This window comes from Echiichthys vipera (assembly GCF_963691815.1).
Source record: "Echiichthys vipera genome assembly, chromosome: 7".
Lineage (NCBI taxonomy): Eukaryota > Metazoa > Chordata > Actinopteri > Perciformes > Trachinidae > Echiichthys > Echiichthys vipera.
This window is the reverse complement of record NC_139832.1, coordinates 20,158,552-20,171,498: the sequence shown is the minus strand read 5'-3', so window position 1 is coordinate 20,171,498 and position 12,947 is coordinate 20,158,552. Positions and strand designations below refer to the sequence as shown.

Sequence of the window (12,947 nt, the reverse complement as noted above, 5' to 3'; positions counted from 1 at the left end):
TCCTACTTACGAAGATTAACACAATACGTAATTTAATTGGATTTCTGAAGAATTCTTTTTAGATTTACAAATCACTTTAAAAGTTATATTTTCTTTGAAACTTTGACAAATCAGTACCGGTATTTGCCTTGATGAATCCATGTGGCAACAACATTGGTTCCGCCCTGTGTTTGGGGCCGTGCTGTTTAGACGTTACACCAAGATGTCCATGCCAGTCTGACAGTTGTGGATCCGTGACCGCTGTGTCGAAAATGTGTCATTCTTAAATATAAACCGTCGATGCCGCTGTAAATGTAGCACCACATTAAAATAGAGGGTTTGGGGACATTTGAATCAAAACCATGGCTCGGGTAGTGAAAGTGTTTCGGACCCTACGGAATCACTGGAAGAAGTCCACATTTGCTGTGTGTGTCCTGTCTTACGGAGGCCACTGGCTGTATGGTAAACACTGGTGAGTGTCTCAGTCAAGGTATGATATTCCCTCGGATTAGATTAAATATACAGGTCTGTGCGTGTGTTTTACATTTTGTGTCTTGTATCTCATCAGTGACAATGTTCTGCGGAGAGAGGCTTGTCTCGTGGCTAGGGTAAGACATCACTCGTTTTTTGCACATAAACTGGGATCATTTAAGACCAAACTTTCTTGTGTTTGGTGCTGGTGCCTGGTCCTAATCACCATCATAATATCTGTTAGGAATTTGGGCGACAACAGATAGCACCACAGGAGCGGCTGAGGAAAGCAACAGTGATCTTGAACCCTGCAGCTTGCAGCGGGTAAGATGACAAACATATAATCACCTCTCTGTCTTGTTTTTACTTCAGACCGCAATATTTCTCAGAATATTTCCAACTTCCTCTATTAATCTATCCCAGAAAAGCCAACAACCTGTTTGAAAAGAATGCTGCTCCTATTTTACACCTGGCTGGCGTGGAGATTAAAATAGTGAAGGTATGATTATCTTTTACCCTTAGATCAGTGCTCTTTGTAGTTCTAGTAGACATCCTATTGCGTGACAACATGATTATATATTACCTGTTCCTTTACAGACAGATTATGAAGGCCAGGCAAAAAAACTAATGGAGCTCATGGAACAGACAGACATGCTGATCGTTGCCGGAGGGGACGGTACCTTGCAGGAAGTCGTCACAGGTTTACTGCGAAGGCCAGATCAAGTAGGTGTCACACAGTGATTGTGTAGATGATCTGTCATCAGGTTTTTGTTTAAGGTTAATTGCAAAACACGATGAGGAAGATAATGATGTCACTGGTGGATGTTTTGTGACTACAGGACACAGTATGTCACACACCGATTGGATTCATTCCACTGGGCTCTCACAATTCCCTGAGTCCAAGTCTTCACCTCCTCAGTGACAACAAGGTCAAGTAAGTCTTTAAAATCATACTGAAAGATCCAGCTTTTATCATCACACACTCTCCCAACCTCTGATAACAGGTCTACTGGATGTGTCTCACTGAGTAAATTAGAGCTCAGTCGATATAAACCTATCAAAGACATACTGGTATTTATCTGTATACTTAGTCCGATATGCGCCTTTTTTACAGAACATATAATGCTGAAAATGATGCTTGGGGGGGGGGGGATTTAGAAATTCTGTCATATAGCTATTTATTTCATTTTTTAAAAATGTATTCTTAATTTAAATGGTCAGCAACTGACAAAACATACAGTACTATTAAGCTATTTATTTTATTTTTCCCCTCTAAAATCGGTTTATGTATCAGTCTCAAAAATCCCATCTCAGTCAGGCTCTAGAGTAGATGTATGCATACGCTGTGAGTTTCCTCGTGAGTAACTTAAACACATTTTTCCAATTTTCAGGGACATAACATCAGCAACTCTGTCCATACTGCAGGGAGAAACTGTACCTCTGGATGTGCTGCAAATCAAAGTGAGGAACTGGTTGTTTACTCTACAAAGCCTCAAAGTTATGAACATAATCTTTGTCTTGAATGCATTTAATTGCTAACGTCAGTATTCAGGTCAAAGTAACTGATTAAAATAATCATATAATTTCACACTTTATTATATGCCTTTCTTAATCAAAAATGTAATAATGATGTTAAATTGTCAAGAAAGATGTTCGTTTTGTTTTTGCGCTGCAGTGAGATGTGTGTCAGCTCTTGGGCAGGAATTCAAGTGTGTGTGTCTGTGTGTGTCTGTGTGTGTCTGTGTGTGTCTGTGTGTGTGTGTGTGTCCAGGGCGAGAAAGAGCAACCAGTCTTTGCTCTGATGGGACTGCGTTGGGGTGCTTTTAGAGATGTGGCTGCAACAATCAGCAAGTAGGTTTAGACAATTGGTAAGTCAGATTATAACCCTGGGTAAACCAGGAATTATTCCCCATACAAAAGAGTAATTAACCATATATTCCCATAGGTATTGGTACCTTGGACCACTGAAGACAACAGCAGCACATTGGTTCAGCACTTTACGGGTAAGGTTATATTTTTTTTGTATTAATATGCTTTGGTTAGAAGTGCATGTAGCCTACTTTGCACAACCATTGAATACTTCAAGTATGTCTGCAGTGTGGGTATTAGTCAATATTATAATGATCTGCTATAGAAATTGTCCGACCTGACAAAAATATACTGTTTATTTTAATAAGACACTGAATACATGTTAATATATTGCTGTCCTTTTTTTTAAGTTTAAAATATTGAATATCCATGCAAAATATAGGCGATCAGGAGCCTCAGTAAAACACATCATAATCTCATCAAATAGTGGTCCATAACATTCTTGACCTAGTCTGTAAAGTGTCCTGAGATAACTTATGTTATTATTTGGCACTATAAATAAAATTGAATTGAATTAACATTCAGTACATGTAATGAGGTTATTGCTGTATTTCATTTTCTCCCTGTTACCTTGTCACCCTTGACGGTTCACTTTGATCTTACTCTGTGCTTCAAAACTCTTCAGGAGTGGCCCCTGGTCCGAGACGTCTCAGTGTCTTACCTGGCTCCCAGCCTCCGGCCCCCTGACCTGCCCTCACAGAAGCCCCCCAGACCTAACCTGCTCTACCGCATCATCCGCAGGCTGAAAAACCACTGGAACCCTCCTGTTGAAGGTAGTTTGTGTCATTGTGTTGATACTTTGATCACAGCATGGCAGCATGACACCAAATCCCAACAGTAAAAGACTAAGTTGTATTTTTGGTGTTTGTGTGTGCATTTGTTTGTTCAGAGCCTCCTAAAGTGGAAGAGCCAGAGCAGTGGAAGGAGGAGCAGCTGTCGACGTTGGAGCTGTTTATTCAAACATACAACAAAAACCCAGTGGAGAGGGTCAGTCTTGGGTCAAAATTGTACCTGTTCTAACAAAATCCTCAACAGGGACATGTTCCCTTTAAACCCCTTTCCTCTCTGATTTTTTTCTTTCTGTATTTGTTTGAACTTGCAGCGCATAAATGACTCCCTGATGATTTGTGCAGAACCGGACAACTTCACAGTGGGCGAGTACATCACTGTCGGGTTAGTAGATTCAGTTTTTTTTTATTAGCCTGCTGCAAACAGAGGACACAATCAAAGTTTAAGTACATTTGAGCTAAAAATATATGTGTTCTTCATTATAGAAATAAAAAAGAAGAGGACTCCACTGTATTTACTAAAGACTCCACAAAACTGGAAGCCAGTGCTTGCCGGCTGCACCTGCCAGAGGTAAGAATCCATCAGTTCTACGTTATTGTCGTAACATATGAGAGCAATGAGATTGTGCCCCTATTAGGCCATTTACTTTCTAAAGGCGGTATGTCCTGACATTTAACTTTGCGTCCTGGCCACGCAGGGTGCCACTGGCTTCTACAACATCGACAACGAGGAGTATGAGGCCATGCCTGTAGAGATAAGGTTGTTGCCAAGGAAACTACGCTTCTTCATCAGTGCAGAACGCAGAGAACAGCTGCTTCTCTCACAGATGCAGTGATGAAACAACAATAAACTAGAAAAAAAGACAACAACAGTGGGACAAAAACTGGTTTTAAGAAAAACACAAAAACAAAGAACCAGATACCACGAGACGGGTCATTTTGGAAATGGATGTCTGCTATGCCAGCTGTTTGAAATGTTAAGGACGTACTGATTGATTGTTGAACCATTATGAGGAGGATTACATTTATTGTATACTGTATTAAAGGACCAAGGCTTTTTTTTTTCAAGCCAGTAACCCACATACAGGTTGTCTTACAAACTGACTTTTTATGTTTACTGAATGGTTTACTATTGCCATCACATTTTAACTTGGTCAATAAAATACTTTCTGTCCAATTCAATACAAAGTTGTTGGTTCTTTTTACCAGTTTGACATGTAGTATGTAAGCATTTACAAACCCCAATTCACATTAAGTTGGTATGTTGTGTAAAACATAAACCAAAACTGAATACAATGATTTACAATATCTTTTCAACCTACTGTATATTCAATTGAATACACTATAATGACAAGCTATTTAATATTCAAACTGATAAACTTTATTGTATTTTGCAAATGTTCACTTATTTTGAACTTGTTCTGAAAAAGCTGGGACAGGTGCATGTTTATCACTCTGTTTCAACACCTTTCCTGTCAACAACACTCAATAAGCGTTTGGGAACTGAGAACACTAATTGTTGACGCTTTGTAGGTGGAATTCTTTCCCAGTCTTGCTTGATGTAAGACTTCAGCTGCTCAACAGTCCGGGGTCTCAGTTGTCGTATATTGCGCTTCATAATGCGCCACACATTTTTCAGTGAGAGACAGGTCTGAACTGCAGGCAGGCTAGTCTAGTACCCGCACTCCCTTAGTTCCCAGATCCCCGCCAAATTCCAATCTTGTCCTGCCTCTCTCGCCCTTTGTTGCAACCTTGCCCTTTCTTAGCTATATTTAATACAGTGCATAATTACATGTTCAACATTTTCTATTTTATTACAATCTTTACTGTCATATTGTTCAATTGCCAGATGTGCAGCAGAGGTATACTATACTATATAAAGTAGTTACAAATGGCTCCACTTCAGCCGACGACAACAGAGAAATGCTTCTTAAAACACCTGTACTCAAGATTGCATCATAAAATATACCATAATACAACACTCCTTTTTTGTGTAATGAGTACTTTCACTTTTTTCTGTTAGTTGCCTACTTTAACTAAAGAAGTAAACTATCACTTTTATTTTTAAGTAACATTTTACACTTATAGGATGTCAATACAACTTTCACCACCGGGGAATGCTGAGGGGAGAGAGTTCCTCTGATAAAAAATGTTTTGTGTCTTAGGAAGGATATAGAGGAAAATAGTCACGAAAAGGTACAAAGCAGAGGATACGATAACACAAACTGCATCAATGTTTTATTGTTTTTACAATGGCAGTACAGTGAAATGAACAGTTGCTCATGCTATTGAGTTCATGTGTACTGACATCTCTTACAGTGTTTCACATTAGTAAAAGGTGAAGACTTGTTATTCTGTGAATACTCTTACATTTACATCTCCTTTTTGATTTACATTACAATCAAAAATGAGACAGTTACATTACTTGGATGCGTTGCTGCACGTGTGCAATACTTTTGCTGTCCTTGACATTTAGTAGAGTGAAAATGCTGTACAAGTGACTCATTTGGCTAATTCTTGTACACGTCTGTGAACGACTCCACAAAGAAGGCATTTTATACAGTGGTGTGTGTTGTGTACATTCCCTTTTACATTTACCATACACCTGTAAAGCAAACACCTTCAGGGGAAGGGTATATGTATGCAAGTAAATAGACCAGTCAGGGTCAATAGATTTCACCGAAAACAGTAAGGTCATTTAGAAGTACTTCTAACAATGTACTTAATCTGTCGGCAAATACTATTGACGTACAGTAATGAGTCGGTCACTTTGCTGTTGTAAGTTTGAGAGAAAAAAAAGTTTCCTTAAGGCCCCATTTAAACAACAAAGCTTCACTTTCAAATACAATACTTGGTGCACTTTCTTTTTTCACATTTTTTAACCAACCCCAGAAAACATCTTGGAGGGTCAAGTCAAAGGACAGACCATCAGGGATCCGCCCCCAAAAGATCGTTTTTTCTTGGAATGTAATAAAAAACATAGACTCGTGACATGTTTAAAACATGACTTTAGCTTGCATCGTGGGGGGGTCACGAGAAGGCTGACAAACCACTATTCCAGATTTATATGAGGCCACTATCAACCTTGTTTATTCCAACATGGAACAAATTATTACTCCAATCGGCAATGTGATGGATTAAATAAACCAGTCTGCAAGGTTAATGCAAAAGACACAGTTAGCCATCAAAAGAGCTGGATTCACTCAATGGGACTGTGATGAAAAGACCGAGAGAAACAGTCAGATGGAACAGCTTCTGCTCAGTCCTCAGTGACCAACAGCAGATCTCCACAAACACAAAGAGATCTTTGTCAAGAACACAGACAAGCAAAGACGATCTCTTTGAAGCTGAGCTCCATTAAGGACTCTTCACTCAACACGATCATAGAACATATATTGGCTTCCGTTGTCCGAGTTTAAAATAAAGAACAATGGATGCCTGTTTAGTGCAGCACACGCACACACACAAAGCCCCTTCACACCATAATAACCACTTGCTGGCTCAGACTGTAGGTCATAAACATTGTATAAAAAAAAAAAAAAAACCGTTAAGCATGATCACTGTGTGCATCAGGAAATGGTCCAATAGTGGACATGGTGCAGCATTAGTGATAAGTTAGTGTTTGAGTCATATTCATTGACAATTGAAAAAAAAAAAAAAGAAGTGTCCTCCATCACTTCCACTTTGACTGTGATCAAACACAGAGAGACATTATCAGATGTATGGTTGTGTTGAAGGTGCATAAAAGGTGAACAGAGTAGAGATGTTCCGATACCAACTCTTCCATCCCAATGCCTGAACTTGTGCATCAGCCATCAGAGAGTGAATGCCATAGAACGTTCTTTTATTATCTAGTTTAAAGGTTTATGGGCTAAATTACGTGGTATCAGATCGGTGCATAGACTTACGTACTCGCCGATGCTGATACCAGCATTTTTGGCAGTGCTGGTGGCTTTTCTGATACTGGTATCAGAACAACTCCAGAACAAAAGTTAACAGCTTTTCCCTTCTTATTCTGCTTCATTACAATTAACTGTCCCATTATAAAACGAGGATATCACACTCATTAACAAATGTCCTCACCACTCACTTTCAATTGTGAAAGAAATAGTAAAAACTAGAAAAACAAAACATGAAGAAGGCTGATTTTGGCTAACAGACTCCTATTGCTTACATTTTGAAAGGCAAAAAAAAGTAGTCAAATAGCATTTCGATTTACTAAACATAATCATCCAAGTATGTTATTGCAGCAGGATGAATTTGTTGCACGTTATGATGCCTAGAATCTTCAATAAAATCTATTTGAAGCACACAAATTCATTACTAGCCAGTAAAACCTCCCCCACAAAATATAAATCTTTTCTTCAGACAAACCTCAAGTGGACACAAAAGCTGCAGGATTGTGAATGTTTCAATGACTTCTTCATTGTGAAGGGTGCAGTAGAGAATGACCAATCATCCTGCTGTGATGACCAGATGTGATCAAGACATCCATGCTTTTATCCGGTGCTTCAGCCCTGTCCACTTCAGCTGTAATCAAAGTCAAACAAGCGCACACAAGCAAAACTATATTTCACACAAAAGAGTGTGACATTAGATGTGAATGGCTGCTAGGCAGGCGTTTATAAGCCACTGTGGACCATCGTACTAATGTTAAGTGTCCTCATCATCCACACCATTTAGTAACTCTCCACAGGTCAGAAGAGTCACGCACAGAGGGGAAAACAGACACCCAGGAAGGGGACAGCAGGCAACAGATGGATGTCCCAGGGTGGAGGCAGTGTCTTCGGTGTCTTGGCGTGTGTGTGTGGGCCTCAGAGGCACAAATATCCAGTGGTGTTCCAAGTTATCCCAGGATGAGGGGTCTCAGGGGCAGCAAAGGTTGTCTATGACCAGCGTGACGTCAATACCATACACCTCCAGCAGGTCGACGAGGAAGGAGCGATCGCCCTGGGGATCCAGCCCCATGGCCCTCACATGCTCAGCGGTGAGGGTGGGATCAGTGCTCACTGCTACATCCGACAGGGTCTGGAAGATGCGGTTATTCAGCTCCATGAAGAACCTAGAGATCGGATTGAAGTGTGTTATGCTCAGGTCCTCCACATAACATTAAAAATGATAATAACCAACATTATAGTAGTACTCTCCTTACAAATATTGCATGCAATAAGGACTCAAATGCACAAGCAGCTGTGAATACACTTGCGGAGGACTCACAGAATAAAAAGATCCTCTTCATTTGATGTGCAGTCTCCATCCACCTCCTGAGAGTACAGCAGCATTTGCCTGGAGAAAAAATGATCTATCATTATGATAACTGGAAGTCTTTCTCTCTATTTTTAGTTGTGTTCCTCACCAGCCAGTATTTAGGAGTGTCCATGTTAATTGTATCGCCTTTTTTAAAAATAACTGTCAAATATTGATGCATGTATCACGTGAAAATCTGATAAAATGGACAGTATTTTACAATGTGTAATGTACCTCTGTTCGCTCAGCTTCCTGTACTTCTCCTTGTCCGCTGCATTCAGTCGGAGCAGCGGCTGCAAGTGGCTTCTGTGCGTTTTCACATTCTGGTTATCGATGTAAACATCGTACAGCTCCTTCTTCTCCTCAAAAATCTTCTCTGTGGTGCCTTAAAAAGTAAGTATAAAAACATGCTCACACTCATTTTCATAGATTACAGATGCCAATTTAACCATTTACATACAGTAGTAAAAGCTTCACTCACAGGCCACGTAGGACAGCTCCTTTTCCAGGGCCGCAATGTCAGCTATGTTGATGTAGAAGAAAGGCCGTAATTCGGGCACGGAGACACCGATTCCAGGTAAAGAGACATTGGCCAGGCAGCAGCAGCAATACACTGAGGGAAGCACAAGAACATAGGGAATGAAATATCTCCAAGGAAGCAGAAAATAAAAGACTTGCAACGTTAGTACATTTATTACATCCTGAAATGTTATGGTCCTGCGTTAGGTAAGAAAAAAAAGGGAAAATTTGTGAAATGTGTCTCACCCCTGTAGCAGACCACACCTACGGGTGGAGGGGAGAACATGAGGACCCGTTTCCTAAGCAGTGCAAACTTCCACAGCACCATTATCTGCTCCCCGAAAAACTGGATGAACTGGGACATGCAGCCAGCTGGGTGAGTGATCTGCAGGGAGGAAAAAAATTGCCCAAACTATGTTTTTATATCTTTTTTCGGGAGCTGTCCCTTTATATATACACAGCGATAAGTGTTCTCTGCAGCTTTCGCACCTTCATTTCTGGGTGCATACAGCGGTTAATGGTGGTGACACTCCAGGTTGGGCAAGCGGTGACGAAACCATTTCCTGCAGGAGGAAGGATGGCCTTCTTATCCTCGTAGAAGGCCTCCAGTGGAGAATACTGGCCCTGACACTGAAGCAGGTGCCTACAAGGAGGAAGAGGTAGAGGAGAGAGAGAGAAACATTATAATGTCAGGTATGAGTCATCAAAGCCTTTTCTCATTTGTATAATTAAGCAGATTAAATGTATGCACATTTGTAATCTTTGAATGTTGCTCGATCATTACAGCTCACAGCTCATGCAGTGTAGTCTCAAATGTTTAAAGACAATTACTAAAGCGCTGCAATTGAAAGAACTGTATTCAGTAGGTCATCCATAATGCAAGAATAAAGATTGTTCTTGGTAAGTAAACCATCTCTTGTTCTTAAATTGGGATGGGATCATTTGAGTCCACATAAGTCTACGTAAATGCTACTTTTCATTTCAGTTTAAGCACTTCAACCATCCAGGGCTCATGCTTAACGTATTTCTAACACCATTGGATGCATCCGCTTGCTACTGTTAAAAACCGTGACCTGAGCCATTTGTAATCTGTAAGCAGATACGGTGGTTGTCTGTCATATATTTAAACATAGTCAATGAGGAGATATGCTTGTGTGAGAGGACTGAGGCGGAAGAAGAGAAGAGTTACTGAAGAGAAGAAGAGAGACTGGCAAGACTTCTTCCACTTTTGTGCTTAGACTTCATACCAGAACTACACATAAATGGAGTCTTGTGACGACAGCTGGACCCGGGAACTCTGGGTTCATGATTAATAATTTAGAGACATTTTAACAAAAAAGCCAGGAAAGGAGGTTGGCACAAGAAGAGAAACCTGTAAACATGGCCGGGGGTGGGGGGCATCTTACCTGACTTGGTTCTCCAGGAAGTGCATGTAGCGGTAAAGCAGCGTGTAGGAGGGAGACAGAATTCCCACAGACTTCATCCTCGCTCCTCGCTCCAGCTCACTCTCCACGGGCATGTTAGCAAAGCAGGCCAGACCAAAGTAGCTGCCTTTACGGAAATATCTAGCCAAAGGCAAAGAGGAGATCAGGAGTAAACACAGAGGGACAGATTTCTGATGATTGAACAAACCTGTGTTCCTCTACAGACTGGAGTTCATGCTTCCCGATTGGCATGGGCTGATTACCAGACAACCTCTGCCCCCAGTGTCTGCTAGGAGCAGGACACATTTGTCTCTTTGTAGTTATTTTGTGTCTCTTTTTGTGGTCATTGTGTGTGTGTGTGTGTGTGTGTATGTGTGTGTGTGTGTGTGTGTGTGTGTGTGTGTGTGTGTGTGTGTGTGTGTGTGTGTGTGTGTGTGTGGGGGGGGGGGGGGGGGGGGGGGGTACATACATAAAGTCGCTGGTGATCCGATGGGAACCACTGGCAATTGACTTGAATTCAACTCCTTCTAGGTTGATGTCGTGGGGCAGGCACCACTCGACCATATTCCCTGTCACACACACACACAGACACAGACACATACACAGTTACTTTCCATTCTGTCTACTTTCATCCTGGCCACTTCCCCTAATTCTGTACTGTACTGTTAGTGACAGTAAGAAAGCACTGACTCAGATACTGAAATGATTTTACACTGACACAGATTGTTTTCTGTCCTAAATGAGCGAATATCCCCTCAATTCTTGCCTGAGCTTTACAGTATGCTTTTATAGCTTGCAAAAAAGTTGGAAAGCCAAATCAGGAAGTGAATTTGTTTTGGAAGAGTAACCCCACCTAAATTATTATTATTTCAACACTGTGGGCTGATTGTGAATCTATACATATGAAGAGTTTGGCAGTATCCTACACCCTTCACCCCCATGACTCAGTATAACGCACTGAAGCACATCAGACATTTCAACAAAGGATAATCAGTGCAGGTTCATTTAGTGATCTAGTCCGCAACTGAACATTTTAAACATGAGATGGAGGATCCGATTACATAGCTACAATCTGATTGTTAACGCTTACCTGATCTTGTATCAAAGGTAACCACAAACACAGCCACGATCTGGTCTTTTTCCTCCCACTGATCCCTCACCGAGAGGCCGGGGAAGGGAACATTACGATCTCTACCGAGAGGCTCCGGACGATCCCACCCGTGCCCAGAGAGCTCCGTTCGCGGACGGCCAGGGCTTCCGTTACCGACAACAGCAGCTGTTACACTCCTCGTTACAGGGCAGGCGGTGGTGGTGGTGGTGCTCCACCCAGTACCAGCCGCGGTCCCTTTCTGTGTGCGCAGTCCGGCTGGCTGCGAACTTTTCTCCGACGGCGGTGCGTCCTTCTCCCGCAGCGGCGGTGGAGGCGGCGGCAGGCCCGTCTGATTCGGATCGGGCGGTGGGATCTCCTCCCAGTCCAGCAGCGGGGCTCGGTCCGACTGCTTCACCATGGTGCTGCTGCCTCCGAAAGGACTCGGGAAAATAACACAAAAGTCCGCTGTCCTGTTGAATCAAGCAAACTAAACACACCGCTGGAGCCGGATCATGATGTCCTGCTGCTCGCTGAGTTGTTTTCTATGTATTTGTAAGCGTGTCACATCCACGGACGGCTGCGTTTCTCCGCCTGCCTCACTGGTTTGATGACGTCGCTGACTTCCGCCCACGTGTTTATATTTATGTCGTACAATGACCCAATTTTGCTTATGGGCTATTTACTTTGCCCACAATAATGCACATTCTTATAACAGTCGTATTGACATTTAGCTTTAAGTCTAAAATAAGTATTTGATAATTTTTGATTAGATCTAGTTGTATTTTAAATATGTAGTTTTATTGTGACGGCTATATCCATATAGTCCTACAAATGCATCCATATAGTTTGTATAGTTGGATTGTCATAGTTACGCTGTATAAGGTAACGCCCACGGTAAAGCAGCATAAAGTTGCTTACGCAGTTAACAACCATTTTAAAAGCAGGTGTGTGGATTACGAACACTTTGGCCAATCAGAGAGCTGGATGTGTTAAACCGGTGGCATAGTTGATTTAAACAGGAAGTCGTTTACATACAAGGCGCGGAATTTAAGCGTGGTGGTAGTGCGGGATGCGACGTGTTGGTGAGTATACAGTGATAAACACACATTATTGAATGTATATGTGTTATTTTTATACAGTCTATGATTATTACCCAAATCTAAACTACATGCTGCTGTTTGCGTTTATGACAACTCTGTGAAGCCTGTTGAACTTCCAGATAAGTTTGAAAATAACATCACAGCTTGACTGAAATGCTGCTTTATTGCCCTACACGATTTGGTTGGAAGAATGTCTTTAAAAATAAGTCAGTAGGTAGACTAATATTGGTTTATTGATTAAATTATGGGACTGGTTTTGTGGTAGTGCAAGTCCATGATGAGCTTAGAGTAGTGATCTTCGTTAGAAATAGAGAAGGCCTTTAATTTGCAACAGACCTGTTTTTTTTTTTCTTATCTCCCTAAAGAGACATATGTGCAGGACTAATCATCTAATGAATAACATCAATTCCAAATCTGAAATGGTAAAGTATATTTGCTGCTGCTGCTCTCCAAGGGCAGT

The 12,947-nt window shown here is 41.4% G+C and overlaps 2 protein-coding genes across 2 annotated transcripts; one reads left to right on the top strand and one right to left on the bottom strand.

The window, feature by feature from the left end:
* Positions 1-230: 230 nt before the first annotated feature.
* On the top strand, positions 231-4,258 carry agk (acylglycerol kinase). The gene is made up of 14 exons (XM_083917197.1): positions 231-451; positions 548-587; positions 695-774; positions 874-949; positions 1,048-1,173; positions 1,290-1,384; positions 1,842-1,911; positions 2,222-2,301; positions 2,396-2,453; positions 2,945-3,092; positions 3,209-3,306; positions 3,422-3,492; positions 3,594-3,678; positions 3,806-4,258. Exons 1-14 carry the CDS (start codon positions 342-344, stop codon positions 3,941-3,943), a joined length of 1,275 nt encoding a protein of 424 aa, XP_083773323.1. The 5' UTR covers positions 231-341; the 3' UTR covers positions 3,944-4,258.
* A 1,165-nt stretch (positions 4,259-5,423) lies between these two features.
* Positions 5,424-12,040, bottom strand: dennd11 (DENN domain containing 11). Its single transcript, XM_083917125.1, has 9 exons — positions 11,388-12,040; positions 10,767-10,866; positions 10,280-10,438; positions 9,363-9,516; positions 9,120-9,258; positions 8,836-8,967; positions 8,589-8,739; positions 8,325-8,393; positions 5,424-8,169 (listed from the first exon to the last, which is right to left on the bottom strand). Exons 1-9 carry the CDS (start codon positions 11,803-11,805, stop codon positions 7,974-7,976), a joined length of 1,518 nt encoding a protein of 505 aa, XP_083773251.1. The 5' UTR covers positions 11,806-12,040; the 3' UTR covers positions 5,424-7,973.
* Between the last annotated feature and the right edge of the window lie 907 nt (positions 12,041-12,947).